The sequence below is a fragment of the Podarcis bocagei genome (assembly GCF_964188305.1).
Source record: "Podarcis bocagei genome assembly, chromosome: 14".
Lineage (NCBI taxonomy): Eukaryota > Metazoa > Chordata > Lepidosauria > Squamata > Lacertidae > Podarcis > Podarcis bocagei.
This window is the reverse complement of record NC_138139.1, coordinates 21,348,334-21,372,150: the sequence shown is the minus strand read 5'-3', so window position 1 is coordinate 21,372,150 and position 23,817 is coordinate 21,348,334. Positions and strand designations below refer to the sequence as shown.

Here is a 23,817-nt window from a genome sequence, read left to right as displayed (position 1 = left end):
CTTGGCTATTGATTCCTTTGTCTCACTCTTTCTTGGCCTTTAGAACATGACAGGCTGTTGGAGAACTGAATTTTCCCTGCCTTTGAAGGGTTCATTGATTTTAGTTTATACATGCTCTCTCACACACACCTTTCCTCCTTGCTTTGGAAGCAAACCTCTTATTTTCCAAGGGAACTTACAGAACCAAGTTCACCAATAGCCAAACGATTTCAGTGAAGTACTTTGGTCTCATTTGTCCTGGTGACATGTGGGCAGCATTCCCCCCCCCATCTCCCATTTCTTCAAAGCGGGAACAGCAGCTTAAAGGAGCAAAGGAAAAGAAAGAGGGAAACTAACAGCTTTTCGATAGGGCAAGCAGCTGAACTGTTGATCACTTTTTCCTGGGAAGGAAAGGAACTGCAGGCTTGGCAGACTTTTCTGTTAAGTTCTGCCATGGTAGGATTCCCAGGACACTGTACCCAGAAGAGAAAAATATCCAATAGTGAAAACACACACACAAACCTGCCAATTGAAGGCTCAAGTTAAGGTTATCTCATGTTGTCTCAAGCTCTCCAAAGCCAGGAAGCTAACTATCATGTGTGCCCTGTGATCCGTAATTCTGTTGTGCAATATCACAAATTGTTCTTGCTTACAACCCTCTCTGCCTGGCCAAACCTTTTATTGGTCTTTCAGGCCCAAGTTCAGAGAGGGAGGATGGAGTGCTTTGAACCAAAAATGCCCCACCTTGCCTTATACTGAGTCAGGATGTCGGTTCATGTAGCTCGGTATTGTCCACACTGCCTGGCAGCTGCTATCCAGGGTTTTAGACAGAGAGTCTCTCCCAGCCATACCTGGAGATGTCAGGGATTGAACCCGCAACCTTCTGCTTTCAAGGCAGTTGCTGTGCCACGGAGCCATGGTCTCGTGTCTTACTGTACTTGCCGATGAATCTTCCTGAGAATTGGCACAAGCCTGTTTACTGCTTACATCAGTAGCTGGCAGGATGGGTTAAGACCAGGATGGGGAACCGTTTTGACTCTGTGGTTCAGCACCTTACTGAGCCCTAACCAAGCAATTCAAATTTGACCAATGGGAGGGCCTGCCTGCCTTCCAGTTGCTTGATGCCAGACTGATGCCAAGTGATTGGTTGCTTTGAAGTCCCAAAGTCAGGACTGTAAGCCCCAAAGCAAAACCAAATGACTTGACAGTTCAGCTTTCTGATTCTGGTTTGGGAACTGCCGCATGATGAACAAGAACAAAATGTCCATTTGCTATCACATTGAGATTTTTGCCAGCAGGCATGCTGCAAGACTTCTGTGGTTGCCTTGTGAGCTCAGTTGACTAACTTGGAATTGACGTGAGCTCCTGTGAGCACTTTTGGGGTGGCGGGGAGCAGAGAGGCACTGGCCTACAAATGCACTGAAATCGGAATCATTAAGCAATTCATTTCTGTTAAAAATCAGAATATTGACTGCCTGATCACTGCCAAGATTCACCTTTTGTGTTGTCTGTTTAAATGGACAAATTGTTTTTCAAAACATGCTTTGATATTTTTCATTACTGGCACAATCACCCATCTTGACAGTGCTTGGAAACAGAGCTTCATGTACCACACTCCAGCTCATGAGGAGTACCACCACTCTCACTCCTATTGCATCAGAAGAGGCCCTCATCTCCCACTGTTTGAACCATCCTGCCAGATACTGATGCAAGGAACACCAAGATTGCGCAACATCTTTGCTGATCACAGGGTTATATCTGTTAAGGCATCAGCACTGACTTCCAGTTTCTAAGCTTTGTGGCGCTTGAGCCAATAATATAGCCTTAACTCTAGCCTTCAGCCAGCAGGGTTTTTAATAAAAGTGCCCCAAAATAGGGGTCGTGTTATACACGGGGGCGTGTTATACACGGAAAAGTATGGTATGTTTGTTCAGGATCCACAGCACCTTCTCATAGGCCCCAAAAGGTTGGCCACTCCTCATCTGACCACTGCACTTTACTATCATATTCCATAGCTAAATGAATAGATATTGCACATAGTGCCCACTATGTGGCTGACTGCAGACACTGGGATTTTTTTTGTTTAATTAAAAATGAAATGTGCACATACCACATTAATTTACCAGTAGTTGCTGCCTTGGGCTTTAATGGAACATGGAAACCTTAATAATTTTTGAACCACTGCTCAGAAAGTTACCAAACCAACAGAGGATCAGTTTCCTTAATGAGTCTGGATAAAATACACAACAGTTATCACCAAAATGTGAAAGAAATACTCCTGTAAATCTGTTCAAAATTATGAGTAAGCTTTTGTAGTTTCCTAAACCACCTAACTTTATTAGTACAAATTCTGAAGGGACGCCGCCCCCCACAATCAGTTCTCAGTTTGGTACATTTGTAGACCACACCATTTTGGAAAGTGGGTTGTCTGTCTGTCCATTTGTCTGTTCTCTGTGGGTTCATCCACACCTTGAGATATCATTGCCAAATTCAGCACAAGGTTTCCCAAGGGGCAGCCAGTGGTCTTTGTCAATGTCTAGATGCTGAGCACCACTTTGAATCAAGATGGTAGACCAATACACACAACCCAAATTACACTATCCATTTTAATGGATCCTTTTTTTGTTTTGTTTCTTAGAATACCCGAGCAGCACTGGGCACTTTCTGCTAATAGATTATATATACCAAGTTGCTCCAAGTGTCATTTTTATGAGCTATAGAATTTTGAGATATTTAATGGTGTAGCCTTCCTATTGTTGCCCACCTTAACTTTTTGGTGTTCCCATGGCCATTTCATAATTTGTGGACAAAAGTCCACAAGGCTTATCACTGCCTCCTACTGGATTAAATCAGAGGTGCTTTGCTTGCACCATAGCTCTGATACAGGTACCAAGTCGTATGTGCCAGCATTTGACAGGTGAAGATAGGGGCACTCTTGTGTACATCCAGAGGGGAAGCCATGTTTAGTTTGTTACATAAATAAACAAATAGAGGGAGTCTTGTGGAGCTTTAAAGAGTAGCAGATTTATTACGGCATAAGTTTTTGTGGTCTAGAACATCTGGACTTCTGATCAAGTGGGTTTTAGACTACAGAATTTATGCCACAATAAATCTGTTAGTCTTTAAGGTGCCATAATCAGGCATGACAACAGAAGCAAATGGCTTGGGGGAGCAAAGCTTTGGCAAATGCAATTATTAGGGGACCATGAATTTAATCTGTGCTTAATAAGATGTGATTAAAAGCTGAGGGAGCAAACAGGCTTGTGGGGATAGTTTGTGTGTGTCTTGTGTAATATTTATAACACTCTGCTGGCTCCTGCCCAACACACACAGACAGAGGCTCCCACTTGTAAGAAAGAAAGAGACCTTTCTTCAGGCAAGTAACGGTACAGGCTCAGCAGCAGACACAGTGCTCGGGAGTCACAATTTGGGAGTTCAGGAGCAAGGCAAGAAGATTAGAACTGGACGGAAGCAACAAAGATGTCCAAACAAGTTTCCAATACCCTCTCACCGAGCCTTTAAAATCAGGTATGGTGAGCTCAGTTGTGAGGCTCTCTTGCCTTGTAGGAATGTTGAGATTGCAAGTGTGCACTTCTTCAGGGCGGGTGGGTCTGCTCCCATCTGTGAAGGTGGTGCTTATTTCTAGGCAACAAGTCTGCCCCCTCATGTTCAGGTTCCTGTTCAGTTTCTGTCATCTCCTGTTCTGCTTCCCCCCATGGCCAAGGAAAGCCCTCCTGAGGCTCTCTGCATTGCAGGAAGGTCAGCGGGGCGATTCAGCATCTCTGTTCCCTTTTTCAAAGTGGGAAGGGGAAGGGGAGATCCCTCTCCTCCAGCCCAGGTTCCCACAATCCCCCCTCCTCCTCCTCCTCCAGAGCCTGCCAACCCAATTGCTTCCAACCATCCCAACAGTGCTGTGGAGTGCATGACAAACACCTCAATTCTCACACCAAGGATCACAGCCTGAGCCTTCCTCCATTACACAGGGCTGAATGATTCCCGCCCCCCTCAACTCCTGCACAGTGGAGATTAAACTGACCATAGGATGGTTAATCTCATAGTTGATCTATTTGTGCTTATTATACAAGAGTCTGGTTTCATTTGATTTAAAATGAAAGCTTTTGTGTCTTGCATCTTCAAGGTGGCTAGTTGTAATGCGACAGATTTAGCAGCCCATTCCTTATCTGGATAGGCAGTTACTAAGGTGGGCAGACTGCAGGGAAGGGAAGCAAACATTCACATATAGTGCCCCTCTGCATGGCCGGTGCAATTAGGTGGTGACAGCGGCATTGGTGCTGCTTACCCAGATGATGCAGGGGGAGAGCAGTAGCGAAGTCAGCCTTGTGCAGGTTCCCACCAGTGTACCTGTGCAGCCCAACCTCAGCATTGCCCTGCTCCATCCTGCCCCAGTAAGCAGCAAGGACAGTGTTGCAGCAATGCAGGGAGCTGCTTTATATCCAACCAGACCACTTATCCACCTAGCTCCATCTGGTACGCAGGCTGAGACCCTACCTGCCCGCGGGCTGTCTCCCCAGAGTGGTGCATGCTCTAGCTATCTCCCGCTTGGACTACTGCAATACACTCTACGTGGGGCTACCTTTGAAGGTGACCTGGAAACTACAACTAATCCAGAATGCAGCAGCTAGACTGCCCAGACCACATAACACAAGTCCCGAAAGACCTACATTGGCTCCCAGGACATTTCTGAACACAATTCAAAGTGTTGGTGTTGACCTTTAAAGCCCTAAATGGCCTTGGCCCAGTATACCTGAAGGAACGTCTCCACCCCCATCATTCTGCCCAGACGCTGAGGTCCAGTGCCGAGGGCCTTCTGGCGGTTCCCTCACTGCGAGAAGCCAAGTTACAGGGAACCAGGCAGAGGGCTTTCTCAGTAGTGGTGCCCGCCCTGTAGAAAGCCCTCCCATCAGATGTCAAAGAGATAAACAACTACCTGACGTTTAGAAGACACCTGAAGGCAGCCCTGTTTAGGGAAGTTTTTAATGTGTGACATTTTAATGTATTTTTAATATTTTGGGAAGCTGCCCAGAGTGGCTGGGGAAACCCAGCCAGATGGGCGGGGTACAAATTAATAATAATAAATAAATAAATAAATAAATAAATAAATAATTATAGTTCAGTATTGTCAACACTGACTGGCAGAGCTACTTCAGGGTTTCATATGCAGGGAGTGTCTCCCCACCTGCCTAGAGATCCTGGGGATTGAAGCTAGGACCTTCTGCAGATAAATCTGATGTCACAGCAGCACTGCCCCACCACAATGTCTGCTCCTGCTGCATGTGGATGTACATGCATTTGAACTAGAATTAAGATGCTATCCCTTAAGGTGGCCATGAGTCTTACTTTACAGAGAAGAGACATCTTTGAAGGCATCCTTCATTTAATGGCTGCCTGGTCTGAATCCAGCTGAAAGATAATGAGCCTTCAGAAAGGAGATCAAGGACCTTGAAGTTGCCCATCAGTTGTTAGCACCAACGACAGCAGACTGAGCAGGCACAAAGGATGCCTAGTCGCAGTCTTATAAGACATTGTATTTTTGCTTCAGTGATTTCAGTTATGACAATTATTTCTGACCTTGCAGCAGTAGATGTAAAGTCGCATGTGTAAAATGTTAGGCAAACCTGTGTGGCAATGTTCTATCAGAATGAGTCTTGGTTAAGTCCAGAAGGTCCCGTGCTTAATTCCTGGAGGTAGGGTTAGGAAAGATCCCCTGTCTGAAATCCCAGAGAGCCATTGCCAGTCAGTGTGGACAATACTGAGCTAGATGGACCAATAGGTCCGACTTGGTTTAAGGCAGCTTCCTATGGCCTAGGCCATTAAACAAAACAACAAACTGCAACAGTCCATAACATAGCTATCATTCTCCCATTGCCAATAGCCTTGCTGCTTTCAGCTGAAACAGGTTAAATTCTGCTGAAGCTCCCAAGACACTTTCCATCTGATGATCTGGTATAATCCTGCACTGGCAAGTGGCACTCCCTGTCTCTCAGCACACCAATAATGGCCCTATCATTACAGATCTGCCTGCACTAATCTCTCGGATGCAAAATAGTAAACTGGGGAAGCTTAAGCGGTCCAGCTGTCTGGCACACTGAGGTTTCCTGGGCACTTCTTTAATGTGGAAAGTTGTATTTTAGGTGGATAATGTCTGATCCTTTTTAGTTGTTAGGAGTGCACTAAATTGGCTGGTAATTGGTACCCAGCGGAACTGGGCGTTCTATCTCAGAATGGGACCGAGGCTATGAAATCCCTGTTCAATATTCAAAGAGGAGGTGACATAAATACAGGAAATAAATAAATACATACAATGACCCACTTATGGTTAAACAAAGCTATGAGTAGCTGTGTGAGCTTGGAAGTAATACTAGAGCCAAATTATATCTATCCATATCGATAATGATAAATCTATATCATCTGTATCTATATATCTGCAGCCTCTTTCTTTAATGACAAACTCAGTTGTTCAGATGGGGCCAATACCAGGTAATTGAACACAATACAGAGGCTTACTTCCAAAATGCATGAACTGGAGACTGAGCCAGAAAATATGTGCATGACTCAAAGAGTAGCAAAGGACCGGTGTAGAGAGAAAGAAACTCAAAGACTCAGGCTCCGGAAATGTTGCCTGTTCTTGGCTTTCTAATTGGGGTATGGAGTTCCATCAGAAGAACAGAAGCACGGCTTCCTGGATTGCCTGAAAAAGTAATCTGGGTCAGCATTCAGTTCCTTAGCAGGGGGCAATCAGAGTCTTGTGGGAAGCCTTCCAGCAGAGCATGAAGACAATGGTTGTCTCCTGTTGGGTATCCCGAGGTATATTGCTTCCGAACATTTTTCTTTTCTGGTGTTTTTTTTAATCCCCACCCTCAAACTCTCACCAAAGAAGACTCCAAGAGTAACTTACAAGATAAGTAGTCAAGGCAGTCTTTACTCTCTCAGGATTAACATCTGAAAGACAGGGCAGAAAAGGAAAGGAGAAGATGGAATGGGGAAGAAGGAGAGGGAACAGGAAGATCAGGTGCCCGTTTCTTAAACTAACTGTTGTTAAAATGCCCACCTGGGATGCAAGCAGTTTGGGATGCAGAATGAAATGGCCATATGAGATTGGAAGGAGGGCCAAAGGCAGCTGGTTGCTCAGCAGAGCGGATGGAATAGCCCTGTTTCCCTGCCCAGCCTAATAGCCATTGATAGCCTGACAATGTTTTGTTTTCGAAAGGAGGAGATCCTGGAGTTCAAACCAACCTGCATAGTCATCTTTTCTGATCTTCATGACTTTCCCTCAGTCGATTTGTTGGTTTGGGTTGTGGTTAACTAGGGTTGACCAAAGAGACACTCTATTTACAACGTTACATTGATTGTCGAAATGCAGTGACAACTGACTTTCACATGGCGATCTTGATGACCTCCATTCTTATGAACAGACAAATGGGAGATGTAGTGAGATTGGAAATATTAACTTGTTTCATTTCCCAAAAGTGAGGAAAGAGCTTTTTTTCTGCAAAATTTTGGGCATTCATTCACATACTCTCCAACACACTTATGCGTGTATTTGTGTTTGTGTGTGTGTGGACACCCCCAATTTGCAGCCCCCTGATAATGGCATTTTGCCAAATCCATCCCTGAAAAACTGACTGTTCCTTTTCCCACTTTTCCCACTAGCCACATTTGGCCCACAAGCCTGAAGTTCCCCACCTCTACTCTAATTCATCTGCCCATCACTATCAGTTCTCTCACACAACAGGAAGCAGCACTGGGGAGTCAGAGATAAATTGCACTGCTGATTTCTCCCTGCAGCCTTCTCGTTCTCTGTTGGAGACATTACCTTAAAGAAGCAACTGACTCCTTAAAAACCTATGCTTGTAAGTTAGAGATTTCCCAATACTGTAGTGAAGATGCGGAGAAGTTTTGTAGCGCCAATGGGTATTGGCTTCCCATCTCAGCAAATGGGACAAATTGATTGTTCTTCAAAAGCCCTGGTCAATATTAGCCTCTTGCGTCAATAAATCCTGATTTTTCACTCTGATCAGTCGATAGCTGCATATAAAGGCAACCTGAATGTGGCCTTGATAAAAACAACCATCAGCTTTGTGTGCAACAGCAGAAGCTAGGCAGATGGATTAGACAGTCATATTAGATGGGGGGAAACACAAGTATTTTGCCACAAAGGAAGGTCATGTACTGTTCCTCAATTCACCTGGATGTACATAATGTAATAACAGTGTACAGGAGCAGCTCACATAATTGCATGCTTATCCATTCCTGCAAACTGCGTGGTATAAGCTGTGGATTTAAAGGCAGCCAAGTGGTGCTTAATTGTTTCATAATGTGCAGGCTTCAGTTCTCTCAACGATAACAGGAAAGGTTGGGAAACCAAAAAGGAAGCTGATAATTTGTCCTGCTATTGCAGAGTAGGATCTTGTGAACTTATCTTCTGTGGTTGCATCTGCACTCTAGAATTAAACTGTCTTAAGAGTCATTTCTTCTTGAGGAACCTAGGAGCTGTAGGGTCTCTAACAAAGAATCCGGGAACAGGTGTAGCTCAGTAGTAGAGCACATGATTTACATGCAGAGGGTCCCAGGTTTCAGTCTCTTGTCATCTCTAGGTAGGGCTGGGAAGGACTCCTGCCTGAAACGTTGAAGAACTGCAAGTCAATATTGGCAGTGCTGAGCTAGATGAATCAACAGTCTGACTCAACATACTGAAAGACAACGTCTTATGTTGCTAAGTTCTTCGCAACCTCATCATTCTTTGGGGGAAGCAATGGCAGCTATGAAATCAATACAAATCTGAAGTGCAGAGAAGTCCCAAGAGTAGCTATGGGCCAGCAACGTCCACAATTACATTTTGAACAGCTCTGTCCTAAATCTTTGAATGACCTCTCTCAGTTGTTGCCTGTGGATGTTAAACAGTGTGAGATACAAGATAGACTCCTGCAGGACCTCATAGTGCAGATGTAGGGGAGCTCTTTCACCCTGGGGGCCACCTAGGGAACCTTCCAGGGACCACATGCCAATGGTAGGTGGAGCCTGAGACAAAAGTAGGTGGAGCAACAAATGTAAAGGTTACCTTTGTACAGACTTAAATTTTACCTTTGTACAGTAGGTAGTTTCTGAACACACTCACACACCCCTCTCCGCCCTCTGTCTGGACAAGCAAGAGGCATTATTAGGGTCCAAGGCCACTTTCCACCTAGGCAGAAACTTTCAGGAAGGGTGCAAAGATGAGCTGGTGAGGGGTGTGGCTTGAGCAGAAGGGGACTGACCTGAGGGCCAGATAGAGCGGCTTGGGAGTCTCATTTGGCCCTTGGGCCTGAGGTACCCCACCCCTGACATAGGGTAAATGCGAAGAGATTGAGCAGTAGTGCCTAACAGCACCTTGCAAACCATCTAGCCTTGTGAGATGATCCCATTCCCAACATCTCTGAAGAGTATCTGAAACAGCAAAATTAGTGCTTGCAGGACTGGATTTTCGTTAATTTATCTTTTACATTGTTCTTGGTATGTATTAAGACTAGATTATTTCATTATAATATTTAGTTTATTCTTTGCTTATTAAGTGTTTGCCTTTGTTTATTTGAGTTTTCAAAGTGCTTTGTAAGAAATTTGGTCCCCTGCCCCGCCCCCGGCAATGTTGATTATAAGTTGATGTTTCTTATGTGCAGCTTTGAGCAATATCCACTGTGGAAAAGCGGAATGAAAATAAACCAAGGTACAGATGGTCCAAAAATCCTACTTTCAGTTTCCAAAATATATTGCACCCACACAAAAACTGGTGTGCACTATTCTCTTGATTTTTAGGGTGATCAATTTTTCTCTCCAAAATATTTACACAGGTGTGGGCTGCTGCTCACCTTAATTCTACAAAGTTAAGGAGTTTGGGTTCAGTTTCAATGTTTTAAAATGGGCCACTCCCATCCAATCCAACATCCTGTTCTCACAGTTGCTAACCAGATGCTCATGGCAAACACACAAGGAAGTCCTGAGGGCAACATTGATCTCCCAAATCCCACACTTACTAGAATGGTTCAGAATGATACAATGTGCATTGCATTGCTCCCAAACCACTTCAGGATGTGTGGCTCGCTTTTTACTTCCCCTGCTTCCTGGAGTGACTTGGAAGTGACAAAACGCCACATTGCGTTCCACCATTCTGAAGCCATTCTAGTTAAGTGCTGGTAGAGGAGCAGTGGCATAGCGTGGGTTGTCAGCACCCGGGGCAAGGCAAGTAATTTGCGCCCCCTAACCCGTGGATTTGCGCCCCCTAACCCGTGGATTTGCACCCCCTAACCCTAACCCCCAGATGTTGCGCCCGGTGCGGTCGGCCCCCCCTGCACCCCCCACGCTACGCCACTGTAGAGGAGACAGGGAGAAAGGGTCCCATCACACTGGGAATGTGAGAGAGCCCCAAACCACCAAACACCTCATCCATTCAATCCTTAAATCCTAATGTATTTAGAACAATTGTGTGCAGATTTTGGAGAAAATTCTTTTTCTCTAAGACATTTTTGGAGGGGCTTTGATTCTCCACAAATCACCCGAAGAATGGCTGGGGAAAAATAGAGAGAGAAACTTCAGCATAGCAATAAACAAAACTTGTGGAATCGGTCATCCAGGTGGGAATGGATCCATTGTTGCTAACCTCTCTTGTGCCTTTGTTAGTCACTGCTAGCCTATCAGCCTCCCCCAATAGAAACAATGTCCTTTACTGTCATGCATGGTCACCCAGAGGCAATGCTGTATTCAGCACAGGTGACCAGGCCAGGCTTCATTTTTGAACAGCTTTCTCTTTGGCCCAGTAGTGGTTTCTTAGCAACTACTCAGCTCTCTCCTGCAAGACAGCAAGATTTAGGAGCTTTCTTTTTCTCTTATCCTCAGGTGTTTTGCGACTACCACGGCCATTCCCAGAAAAAGAATGCATTTCTATACGGATGCAGTATAAAGGAGACCTTGTGGCAGGCGGGACGTACTGTTGATACGACTGTTGTCACCGAGGATGTTGGATACAGGGTAAGACGTTCTTCTTATAATACAGACTTTTGCACAGAAATTCCAGGTGAAACTGCCCTGCTGCTCCTCTGAGTGACCTGTTTGTTGATCATTTGTCCTGATTTGCTTGCGCAAAGCTTACACAGAGGTGAAATGGTATTTGATCCTTATTCAGAATTCATTCTGATTTGTTTGCAGGGAGGTTATTTGACAATGAGTATTCATCCTGCATCCATCCTGATTTGCTTGCAGGGAATTCATACACCTTCCTGTTAATCGTTCATTCATTCCACAATAGTTGATTCAATCCTCCATTGGAAAAAGTCTATTTCTTTTTCAAAGTTCGAACTTTTGTGGTTGCATGACAGAACACTTTAACCTACTTTAATTGGGCAAACCTACATTTCCTGATATGTGCTTGACTACCTTCTGGAAAATACAGTCTTGAGTAGGGATTTAAGAAGCGCTTTCTGTTCTGACCTGTATTCATCATAATCAGCACTGTTTGCATTCTGCTGCAATTCAATTTCCACCAACTATTAATATAATTTGTGCCCTTGTCTGCTACTTAACATGGCTTCTGTAACTGTTTACATAACGTAATCAGCTCACACTAATTTCAATGTAAAAGAAACATCAAAGCAATGTAAAAAAAGTCATTAATTACATCTCATTTGCAGACACAATTAAACAACAAAGAGGTGAGCAAATATTGATCGTATTCGCTTGCCTGATTTCTGTTCCTGACCATAGACAAACACATGAACTACAGCAATTTCTACTTCCTTTTTCTGTTTTCTTCTGAATTCTCCAGCATCCCTAGTCTGGAAACAGCCCTGGACTTTCTTGTTTTTGATTTTTTAATTATGTTATTGAAATATACTCTGAGTCGAGAGTGGATTTCATGCTCTTTATTCAGGTCATAGTGGTGAGGAGGAATGGAAGTTCCCCCAGAATGTCTGCTTTATATACATTATTTACACAATGGGCCCCACGTGATTGGCTAATTCCGGGATTCACCTGTAGGCCAATCTGGTTGCGGATTCATTTCCACCTGTAGCTGGATTGGGTGGCTCCTGTGGACCAATCATATTCTTCTATTCTGGAACCTATTGTTCTAGGATCAATCAGACTGCTGCCTTTTGGATCCTATTCAACTCAGTACATAACAGTTATAGAATAACAAACTCAGGTGGTAAGAATTTCAACAGAGAGGAAACCACACAGAGCCACTGAGAAACAGATAAGAGGTGCCAGCATGTTCAGAACCCTGAGGTTTTTTACAAGTCCCCAAACCCCTAAAACCTAAGAAGACAAGTAGCCTCTCCACCCACTTTGCAAAAAACACTTCCAAAAGAGAACAAAGCCTGCTCAGCAGCATGGAATATTGTTTATCTGACCCCATGTGTGCTATACATTTAAAGCAATATCCTGCCACTTTAAGTAGTCATGGCTTGCCCCAAAGAATCATGGGAAGTGTAGTGTGTTAAGGGTGGCTGAGAGTTGTTAGGAGATCCCTATTCCCCTCCCAGAGCCACAATGACCAGAGTTCTCTGAGAAGAGGGATTGACAGTTAAACCACTCTGACAAGTGTAGGTCTAGGAGAAGAATAGGGCATCTCCTAGCAACTCCCAGCACCCTTAGCAAACTACGCCTCCCAGGGAGGAAGCCATGACTATTTAAAGTGGCATGATACTGCTTTAAAATGTATAGTGCAGATGGAGCATCTGTTGGAATTGAATATGGGAAACCAAGGTGGTGGTGGGAGATGGAATGATCTTCTTTCTTCTTCTTTTTTTGGAGCCACCTTTTGTGTGTGGGGTGAATAAAATTATTGTAAATACCTTTGGCTGTGTGCGTTGCTTTCCCACTTTGCAGTGCTAAGGGTTAGCTGCACCTGCTGTAATTGAAAGTGAAAGCATTTCCCGAAGTGATCTTAATAGAGCACACCGTGAGCCTGAAACATTGACCAGAGGAAATATTTCACAAGGCGCTCCTTAGCCTGAGCGAGATAGCGTTGGCGGGGTGAGGGACGGCAAGGTGGGGGAAAAGCTTGTCGTCAGCATATCTTCTGGAGCTTTGTTGCTGCCAAACTTTAGGAAACCGGGGATTGCTGGCAAGCATATAGAGAGCATCAAAGGGCTGCCTTCCAGCATTCGAGGTGTGTGCCTTGAATCCGCAATGGATGAGCCACGAGCAAACTTCTGCTGCAGTCTGACAGTGGAGGCATTAAACATTGACACCCACGTGTTATGAAACCTGTTTCCCGACAGGTGTGACCCACCAGCCCATAAAATGCATCATGCAGTCTTTACCTAGTATCCTCTTTCCTTCTTGAGAGCTGCACAGACAGCCTTTCTACACAATGCCAGAGCTCTGCCCTTGACTCCACACATAAGTGGACTGAGGCTACCTTGGGTCCTGACTTATAGGCAACACCTCCACACATCCCTTTTGGTTGGCTAACTGTAAACAGCATTAACCCTCAGCCTACTAACTTTATAGGGATGCGGGTGGTGCTGTGGGTTGCCGATCAGAAGGTTGGCGGTTCGAATCCCCGCGATGGGGTGATCTCCCGTTGCTCAGTCCCTGCTCCTGCCAACCTAGCAGTTCGAAAGCACGTCAAAGTGCAAGTAGATAAATAGGTACTACTCTGGCGGGAAGGTAAACTGCGTTTCCATGTGCTGCTCTGGTTTGCCAGAAGCAGCTTAGTCATGCTGGCCACATTACCTGGAAGCTGTACGCCGGCTCCCTCGGCCAGTAAAGCGAGATGAGCGCCACAACTCCAGAATCGTCTGCGACTGGACCTAACGGTCAGAGGTCCCTTTACCTTTACCTTTACTAACTGGATAGTCCCTGCTTTTGTACTGCCAAAATTTTCGCTCAACCCCTCCAAGAGGTGGGCAGGGTTTGCGACACCGCATGGGCTTACCTGGCCAGGTGCCACCCACCTTGCTGCAGAGTGGCCGTCGTCCCACCCACATCTTGGCAGGACAATGAGCTGCCAGCTGGGGGTGGGGTGTGGGCCGATGCTCTTCGGCCCAGACTCACTTTGTTTTCCTGCTAGATTCAACCCACTCAACCCTCCTTAAAAATATAACATGGTCTCCTTTTGCAGGCTAACCTTTTGCTTCCTAGGTCAGCGGGCACTGCTATGGTCGTGAGATGGTTGCTGTATTCAGAACCGGGAAGGAATTTCCCTGCATTGGCAGGTTTTGCCTTCCCCGTAGCAATTCGTCACAACTTTGGCGGTTTTTAGGTCTTGGTCAGTATCCTATATATCTTCGAGATGGGGGTAATATCTTCATGCACTCCCACGCTGCGGCATTTGCAGGGCCCATTAAAGGGTTGATTGCGCGAGTCACTGGCCCTAGAGCACTGGCATATAGGTCAAACGCCCGGCTTTGGTGAAGTGGGAGGGCATGCTGTGTAAGTTCACGCTTTACAGTCCCTTCCCATTGCACCTGACTGCCCTGCACATCCTCAGCCCCTGTTGGGTTGAGAGGGATACCTGCCAAGGCCTAAGCCAAGGTTCCTAAACCTGAAATTCAACAAAGTTGTGGCCTAATTTAAACCCATACATTGTTGTCCTGTTTCATTTCTGGGGGGGGGGGTAGGCTCCAGGGACAGGGTTTAGTGCGTGGGCTCGCAAATGCCATGCAACTTGCCTTGAGCTCCTGGAATGTTGGTTTTGTAGGTGAGTCTTCTTTAGCTTTAAATGACCTCCTTGGAGATATCTGAGGAAAACAGAAAGGAAAAGTTGTCCTTAACAGTCATTTTGGCACATTGTTACAAATAGATCTGTTTGTTTATTGGTATGGGGTTGGTTGGAATTGGTTTTTTTGTTTTTTGTTGGAAATGTACAATTAAAAGATAATTAATGAGAAAATAAACAGAGAGGAAAGAACCATTAGCTTGAGACCTGAGAAACACGGTTACAACAAACAGAATATTAAATTCGTATTTGCTAATGTTTACAAATGAACACTCCACACACTTATGTTCCACTTACCTACCAGCCTTTTTATTTAATTAAAATAAAAAAGGTTGATTATAAGGACAATTTCCATTGTCTTAAGGAGCTGAATTGAGCTGGGGAATCTGCATATATATTTTTCATCATCCCTTCGTTGGGTTGGGCTCAGCTGGGCAAGGACAAGAAGAAAATTCTCAGACCTTCACAGATGATGCTTGAGTGGGTCTGATGTTTTGGGGGCATTTGTGTGTATGTTGTCTGAATGGCAACTAGGGGAGAGGAAGTTGGTGAGTGTCTTTAGAACATCCCACTCTGCTCAAGCCATGGACCACAGTGATCACTGCACCAAGCCCAAGGCACGTTTCTACGAACTAAAAGTCTCCAACAATTCCTTTATACTAAACAAAACCATGGTAGCTCAGTGGTAGAGCATCTGCTTCACATACAGAAGGTCCCTGGTTCAATCCTCAGTATTCCCAGGTAGGGTTGGGAGTGACTCACTGTTTGAAACCCTCAAGAGCATCCCAACAGTCTTTGAAACATGTTGTTTAAGGAACTCGAGGCATCTAAAGAGCTAAGGTGGGAATTTAGCATTGCCAGATTCCACCCTCTCCCAAGTCCCCATTGCTTTTGTTATCTGCAGGTATGAGCAGGTGTCCATGCTTATTTTTTTCCTGCTGCCAAAAAAGCTTCACTTGCAGATTTTTTGGTTCAAGTTGATATACGAGCAAGGGAAGCCCTTTTCTGTGATCAGCTAGCTGTCCAGCCAGAACTGCAAGAGAAAAACACACACAACATAGACAATTCTGGCTGCCCAGCTAGTACAAGGCAGAGAACTGGCTCAGGCATTTATGGCTATCATTTGACTCCTCCTCTACACTGGGTTATTGAACGCTTGGTGACTGGGGATGATTGACATATGCACATTATGATACTGTGCATTTGCATTGTGATTGGGCTGGCCTTGCCTGTTAGGCTCCAGGATCAGCTTAAGCTGCTGGTGAATGTTTCCCTAAGCAAACTATGGGGATGAAACAGGAGATTTGCCCAGCTTTGACCTGCCTGGATGAGAGAATCAAAGGCTTAAAATTAGGCTGGTCCTGTGTTCAACTTCACACAGGATATTTCTCTTATTTGAAGGGCTGTCTGGTACAAGTCCAGTTAAAATAATCCTAAGAAGAATAAGGGGTAGGGGCCTTGAAGTTGCCCAACCACAGTTAACAGCGTTTGGACAGAAGACTGAGAAGGCACATGGGCCATTGCCTGGTCACAGTCTTCTCCACTAGGGTGAGAGGCATTGCATTTCCATTTAAACTATTGCATCCATTTCAAAACAAATTAGCATATGCAAGTGATGGGCAAACCAGCATCCTCTTCCATCCTCTCTTTTGTGTGTGTGTTGCATTTCCTCTTGTTTTGGCAATGTCCTCACAGTACTCTAGCCCAATGATTGCCATTAATTTGATTTTGAATTGATTTTAGAATGAATTGATTTTAGAATGCTGTGTTACTTTTATTGTTGTTAGCCGCTCTAAGCCCAGCTTCGGCTGGGGAGGGCAGGATATAAATAAAATTTATTATTTATTATTATAGCATTTATTCTGTTTCTCTTGAACTACATCTTGAGCACGCCTTTGCAGTGTGTTTGTAAGAGGATCCATGTCAATGTGCCTGGATGCCTGTTGTTTTGTCAGTAAGTAATGCCCAAAAAAATTGCACATGGATCTGTGTGTGTTTCTTCCAAGCAGTGAGTTAGAGTCTTTTACCGTCAGCCAACAATATTAGCTGCAGGCTAATAATAATAATAATAATAATAATAATAATAAAGCATCAGGTAATCTACCAACCAATGATAATGAAATGTGAAAGCAAACAAGCACAATTCATCTGTGAAAAGAATCCTGTTCCCTCTTGGAACCATAGGTGGCGATATTTGCTCAGGTAAAGAAAGAAGGTGTATATCAGAGCTGAAGTCGCCCCCTAATAGATATTGTAACTGTTTTCTCCAGAAGAACATTTAGTGTATAAAGTCCAACAGTTTTGCACAAAGTATTTATTTGTGTGTGTATCTATTAAATTAGAGGCAGATACACAGAGATTTGGGGAGGACGCAGCTGATCTCTAGTTGCAATTCACAAGAAAATCAGAATAGCTCCATATCATGAATCCATATTAGGTACTCTCCACCTTACTAATAATTTAAGAAAATCCCTATTGGATCAGACCCACAGCCCATCTAGTCCAGCATGGAAATGGCAACCAGACCATTCTCATCAACCTCAGCCGGTGTGGCTACCAGGTTGGCTCGGCTGGTCTAGGGGCATTCTAGCAGGCATTTGCATGCCTTGGGGAATGGTTCATGTGTTTGCTTTTCATCCAGCGGGGGCTCGGACTGGACACCTGTTAAGCTGGTTTGTGTGTGGCAGAGGAGGTCCAAGAGTCTCCTGGTTTCTCAGACCAGCAAGAAAGCCCAACTCAGAAGCCTTCTAAAGTTGCTTTGCTGTGATCCGGAATGTTGAGAGTCAGTGTGACGCAATGATTTAGAGCGCCGATGTTTTTACTGATATTGTAATCTTGTGTGTCGTGTGCCTCTACTCTTATGAAGTGCAGATTATAAATACTTGAATGTGCATTAACCTCTTCCACACACAAAAAGCCTTGAAATGACTTACAGATACAAAACTACGTAAGATACAAAGGCCTTTGCAATACATTTAAAACCAAATACATAAAGGCTTTCGCAATTCTGGGACCATCCATGGAAAATCAGGACACTTGGAGGTTATGTGGCTGTGTAAAGTGGTAGCATTGTGTTTTAAAGGTTTGCTGTTAATGTGGCTTTGGTGCATATGCCCTTCTCAGTGCCTGCCCCCCATGAAGGTTTGTGACCTTTTTGGTAATGGCGTTGTGGAACACCTTACCCCATGCTGTGCATCTAGGCCTCTACTTCTAGTGATTTGGTTAAGACTTTCAAAATTCTTCCTGGAGAGCTTTGCTTTTCCAAGCAGATGAATTCTGTCCCCCCCACCCCCTTTCCTGAACCTTCCTCTATTTTATACTGCATTACATGATCGGTCCTGTTGTTTTATGAAGAATTGTGATATTTTAATTGGTGAAAGCTGACCTGAGTAATGCATTGCATTAGAAGGGAGAGATATAAATCCTTGAATGAATGAATGAATGAATTCAGGGCATTTGGCATATGGACAGCTTTAATGATAGTGCTGTCACAGTTTCTTAGTCTGGGCTTTAGTGTGTGTGTGTGTGTGTGTGTGTGTGTGTGTGCTCGCTTATGCGCACACACACATACACATGTGCTTACAATGGTTATTCTAATGATATTGTGTATTGTTTAAATTTGTTTTATTGCATCATATATATAATAAATTGTGCATATATGTGTATATGTATGTTGGGGTGTGTGTGTACAGAATATAAAGCTATATACAAGTCCAATAAATCCAATCACATCAATCATATAATTTATGGTATTTTCCCTATATGTTTGAAGTGTTTCCTGTACATTATCTCTTCAACTCTCAGAGATGTGTAAGAAAATGGTTTTTTCCTGGTTAGTTATGCCATACATTTTCATTATTAAATGTTTAGTACATCCCATTACTCTTTTATTCTGCTCCTACTAATTCAGAACCAGATAATTGGTTTATGTAACTTCCATTCAGTGTTATTTTCCAACGATTTCAGTGGGAGATCTAGCCTGTCTTCTGTTGCTTGTGATTTATTTTCATCCTGCTGGCATGAATTTTTAAAGCATTATGCTCCTCACCCAGATCTACCAAATTTCAGATAGATAGGACAAAAGCTCCCTATTTAGAAGCAATTAAAAAGGTCCCCCCATCACAGCCTAATTGCTCTTTTCCTTCTCCTCTCTGTAACCTTTCTTGTGGCCTGTACAGGCTGTTCCAGCAGCGCTATTGAAACACATTTGGGACTCCTTCATTTGAATTCCCATTCATTCCTATAAATAAAATGACTGAAGCCAATGGAGCTCCTTTGTTTTTGTATTTCATTCGTTTTTAAAACGATTGCAAATTTTTAGCAATTCTTACAGCAGGGGGATCAGTCAGCAACATGAAGCCTCTGGACCAAAACTGGTTTCTTGAGTGCTGCTGCCTGTTTCTTTAGTTGTCAGTCTTAAAAGAGATATGTAGAATGGAGTACCTGGGAAGAAGTATTTACTGGCAGGCTACTCGGCTAGCTGTATGTGGAAAGCGGGGGCAGGACCGAGATACTGTCATGCCCAGAGTAGTCATCCAGGAAAACCAGTTGCTGAACAGAGGGTTGCAACAATCCTGCAACAACCAATACAGATGGACAAAGACTGAGGTCAAGAGATACTGGTTTGCATAAGGACATCCAATGGGTTCATCACTGAGATGAGAGAAGAATATTGGAAGCTGCCTTATATCAAGTCAGATCATTAGTCCACCACGTTCAGTATTGCCTACACTGGCAGGAAGTCACCCACCCTGCAGGTTTTAAGACAGGGGACATTCCCAGCTCTACCTGAAGAAGCTGGGGATTGAACCTAGGACCTCTACAAGCCAAGAAGATGTTCTACCACTGAGTTATCACCAGTTCCCAGATTTAAACTTGGGGGGTATCCCAGATGACACCACATTCCCTTAACCACTTCATCACAGGTTTCATACATGCACTGTCGTAGACAGTGTGGTGTTGTGGTTAACTAGAACCTAGGAGAGCAGGGTCCAAATCCCCCACTCAGCCATGATGTGACCTTGGGCCAGTCACTGTCTCTTAGCTTAACCTACCTTACAGGGTTGTTGTGAGGTTAAACTGGAGGAGAGGGGAAGAAGCCACAGGTGCTATTTGGAGCTGCTTGGAGGGGAAAAAAGTGGATGGAAATGTAGATAAAATGTGGTAGGCTTATCCAACGATGAACACATTTAAAGGATTATAGATTTATAGTGTGTGTGTATGTGTTGCAGACCCTGCCAAAGATCTTGGACAAAGTAGCTCCTGTATTTCTCATGAGCAGCTGCAGCTTCCTGGTAGAGAAGTCACGTGACTCGACAGCCCGCGTGGTGGTTTGGCGGGAAATAGGAGTGCAGAGGAGCTACACCATGGAAAGCACTTACTGCGGATGCAGCCATGGCCTCTACAAGGTACTGTGATGCTTGCTTGGAAAACAAATTTTGTGTGCACCTCTTTTATCCTTCTTTATATACTATCCATGCAGGTGCCTTCCTTCCTTCCTTCCTTCCTTCCTTCCTTCCTTCCTTCCTTCCTTCCTTCCTTCCTTCCTTCCTTTCTTTCAAAAAGACCCGCACAAAATCACAATCCAATCCCAACTACTTGTAGCCAATGTGATGTTGTCATCAAGACCATACAGCTTTGAACAGCTAAGGCTTCCCCACATCTTGGAAAGTGTAGTTTGTTAGCAGTGCTGAGGGTTTTTAGGAGATCTCTGTTCCCTTCACAGAACTACAATCCCTCTTCACAGGCGACTCTGGGAATTGTAACTTTGTGAGGGGAATAAAGGTCTTCTAACAACTCAAAACACCCTTAAGGAACTACAGTTCCCAGGACTTTGAACTTTGGGAAGCCATGGCTGATTAAAGTGTTATGACAATGCAGATGGGTTCGGCTGTATATGTGTATCTCAGATCAGCAGCTAAAAAGAGAAGCTGAGGAATGACCTAAAACATTTTGACTGCTGAAGGAGAAATTCCAAATGGTGCTTCCAACCCATGATGAAAAATACAAGCATGAACTAAATTATGGAGTGATTGTTACTCTTTAAAACTACTTCTGTGTTTTTTGCCTGAGATGGTAGGGCTGAGCCCCCAAAAAGACTTGGTTGTTTGCTTGAGGAACTGGGCATAGATCTTGCGTGCAGGAGAAAAAGAATTGGGGCCAAAGAATAAATGTTTCGTTGGTTATATTAACAAGGAGCACTTGTAATTTAATTAAAACCAAATCTCCAACCTTCAGAAGGGCAAACATTAGCTCTTGCAAACATTTCCAGCTCATTCTTCTGATTAAATTACATGGAGGCTCATTCTGCTAGGATATATTGGACAGAAGTTTTCATAGTACACAATGGGCTGTGGGGTTAGGATTGCCACATCTGATCTCACCCGCCTGCCAGAAAAATTCTTAGGCCAAACAGCTGTGTGTTTCTTTGGCTTGATTCATTCCACTTATATCCTGCTCTTCTTCCAAAAAACTTTGAGCAGCTAACATTTTGTGGCCACTCCATCTAGGCAGCTTATAATTATACTGTGTTTATTGGTGCTTCAGTGGGAATGTAAGGTAACGTGGCCTGTGAAAAAGCTGAGCAGGGGGAAGAATTTTGGTGAACCTTTGATGGAGGGATTTGGTGGTGCGTGGGTTGTGATTACCACACTGAGTGTATGTGGTGGCATGAGTATGGATGTAAGAGGGAAACATTTTCCATTCCCTCCTGTATTCAGCAGCGCTGTTTCCTTTCACTGCAGTTCACCTGCCAAAAGCTATGTTCTTTGTCTGACTATCTGCTGTGGCAAAATTGCACAACTTATGTAATTAATTGCACAAATTATGTAAGCTATGTTGTCATTATATTTTCCCACTATGTTCATTTCATTGCAAAGGAAACATGGTGCAAACAGGGGAAAACTGTAGTATCATTTGCAAACTGAAAGCAACAACAACAACAGATGATACTGATTGTATTTACTGGATTGATTTTTGTTCTGAAGGTGGGATGAATTAGTGAGCATTGGCACTTTCAGATCCTGTTTCTGTTTTCATTGGAATTTTCTAACATCCTTAAGGGTGGGGCTTTTTTCACAAAGGCCTCAGTCACTGGCAGAGCTTCCTACAGTGATCATATCTCCTGATGTAGATCTTCACTTGCCCCTTCTTCCCTGGCCGGGTGGTAGGGGAGCACCATTTGTGGTTTGCCTCAGGTGCCAAAATGTCTTGGGTCAGCCATGGAGGTTTTTTGTTTGTTTGTTTGTTTGTTTGTGTGTGTATGTGTGTGACTTTTTCATGGATAGAACATGAGCAAGAGTCACATCCATTGCTCTTACCATGTTTGCTTTTAGACGTGTCCAAAGCTGGCATGTGGCTTCTGGAAGGTTGTCCACAAAGAAGTGGAGCCCTCAGGCTAAAAAAGTTTCCTCAGCCCCGTCAGAGGCCTTCAGTTCATTTGCTGTTCTGTTGTGAGTTCAGCAAGTTCAACAGGTTCAGCCAGGCTGCCAGCCTGAATCATGGAAGTGCCCCCATTATGGGTCACACAGTGTAATAATGGAGGTACTAAAAACACAGGTTGGGGTATGAGTTTCAGACAGGCATCACCAACCTGGTGCCCTTCAAGTGCTGTCTGCCTGCTTTTTAAGAATCAAGAGGAAGTATTTCTCCCTATCTTAGTGCTGGTGTGTGTGTGTGTGTGTGTGTGTAAATACTGCTTTTTAGTCTTACAGAGCAGGCAGGTCACTGATCGTAGCGCTGTGGTACTTATCACTAAGGTGGAAGAAAAGATCCTATTGTCTTCTTGCTCTTTGAAGATTTTCTCGAAATAGAAGAGGGCTTCATTTCCTAACTGGATCAGGAGTAGGACAGAGTGGGTCCCTGACAGGCAACTTCCGGTGGCTTGGGAGGCTGGAAGTAGCCTCTGGGTTGCCCACCCCTGCTTTAAGTACTCCTACTGGCCCTCCACAATGAACAATTTGAAGGCACTCTGATGCAATTCCATCCCCTGAAGATCAGCAGATCTGAGCCTCATCAGTGTTTGGGTGAGGAATTGCTTGGGAACCCAAGAGATTGCTCTGAGTTCCTTGGAGGAAGAAACACAGCGATGCAACACCATTATTTATCTCTACAAGGCATGTTCATTGGATGCAGCAAGTAAATAGATGGATGATTATTTAGCAATCAAATTTATGATCAGAGTCAAGGGACCATGAAGCTCATTACAAACTCCATAGAGTTGTCACTCCACGCATCAGTGAAGCGTAGCAAGGAGGAAACAAGCAGCTGTTCTAAGTGCACACAGAATTCCAGGACAACCGTGTGGGACAGAAAACACAGGAGTATATATTAAGGGAATATCAGGGAGGGAAATGGATTTGCTCTGCTTGGCTGGAACATACTAAACACATCCCACTTGTGAGAAAAGGGACAGCCATTTCCAAACCAACACCTGGAGTACATGGGTGGATGTTGCAAAAAGCTGTTTCTCAATGACCAAGAACAAAAACATGAAGGGCCAGAAGTAAAGGTGGGTTTAAGGAAGCTAATTCTCTCTTTTTATGTTGCTCCAACATTGTGGGCCAAAAGAGCTTATTAGTGCAAATTGTGAGAACATGAGTAGTTCTGACCTTTATGCCCAACCTCCAATCTCCTTCCTAAGCCAAGGGCAGGCTCAAAACATTTTGATGCAGGAAATCTGGTTGGTGCCCCCACCATATAAAGGATGTAGAAAGGCCTTGCTTTGCATTCTGTCCTGCGTTCTGCTTTGCATTCTGTCCTGCATACAGCTTGCAGCTCTGTTTCCGTTCCACAGTTCGTCTTCAGTCAAAAACTATGTTATTTGTCTTGCTGTCCACTGTGACAAAAGTATGTGACTTATGTAATGTACACAATTAATTAACTAAATTAGGTTGTCATTACATGATTCCACCCCATTCATTTCAGCGCAAATGGGGGAGGGGAAGTAATGTACCATTTTCTGGACTGAAAGAAAAAATAACAGCAAATACTGATAATTTTTGCTGGGTCAATTTCCATTCTGGACGTGGGACAAATAAATGAACATTGGCAATTTCTGCTCCATTTTCACCAGACTTCTCTGACATTCCTGCACCACACACACACACACACACACACACACACTT

General features: G+C 44.1%; 1 protein-coding gene across 2 annotated transcripts in view; it reads left to right on the top strand.

Annotated features, from left to right (window-relative positions):
- Positions 1-23,817, top strand: part of AGBL1 (AGBL carboxypeptidase 1) — a 413,198-nt gene that overhangs the window by 200,221 nt on the left and 189,160 nt on the right. For both annotated transcript variants that reach the window (XM_081171065.1, XM_081171064.1), the window contains exons 20-21: positions 10,867-10,998; positions 19,924-20,100. In XM_081171065.1, coding sequence (XP_081027191.1) covers positions 10,867-10,998; positions 19,924-20,100 — 309 coding nt within the window. The remainder of the gene's footprint in view (positions 1-10,866; positions 10,999-19,923; positions 20,101-23,817) is intronic.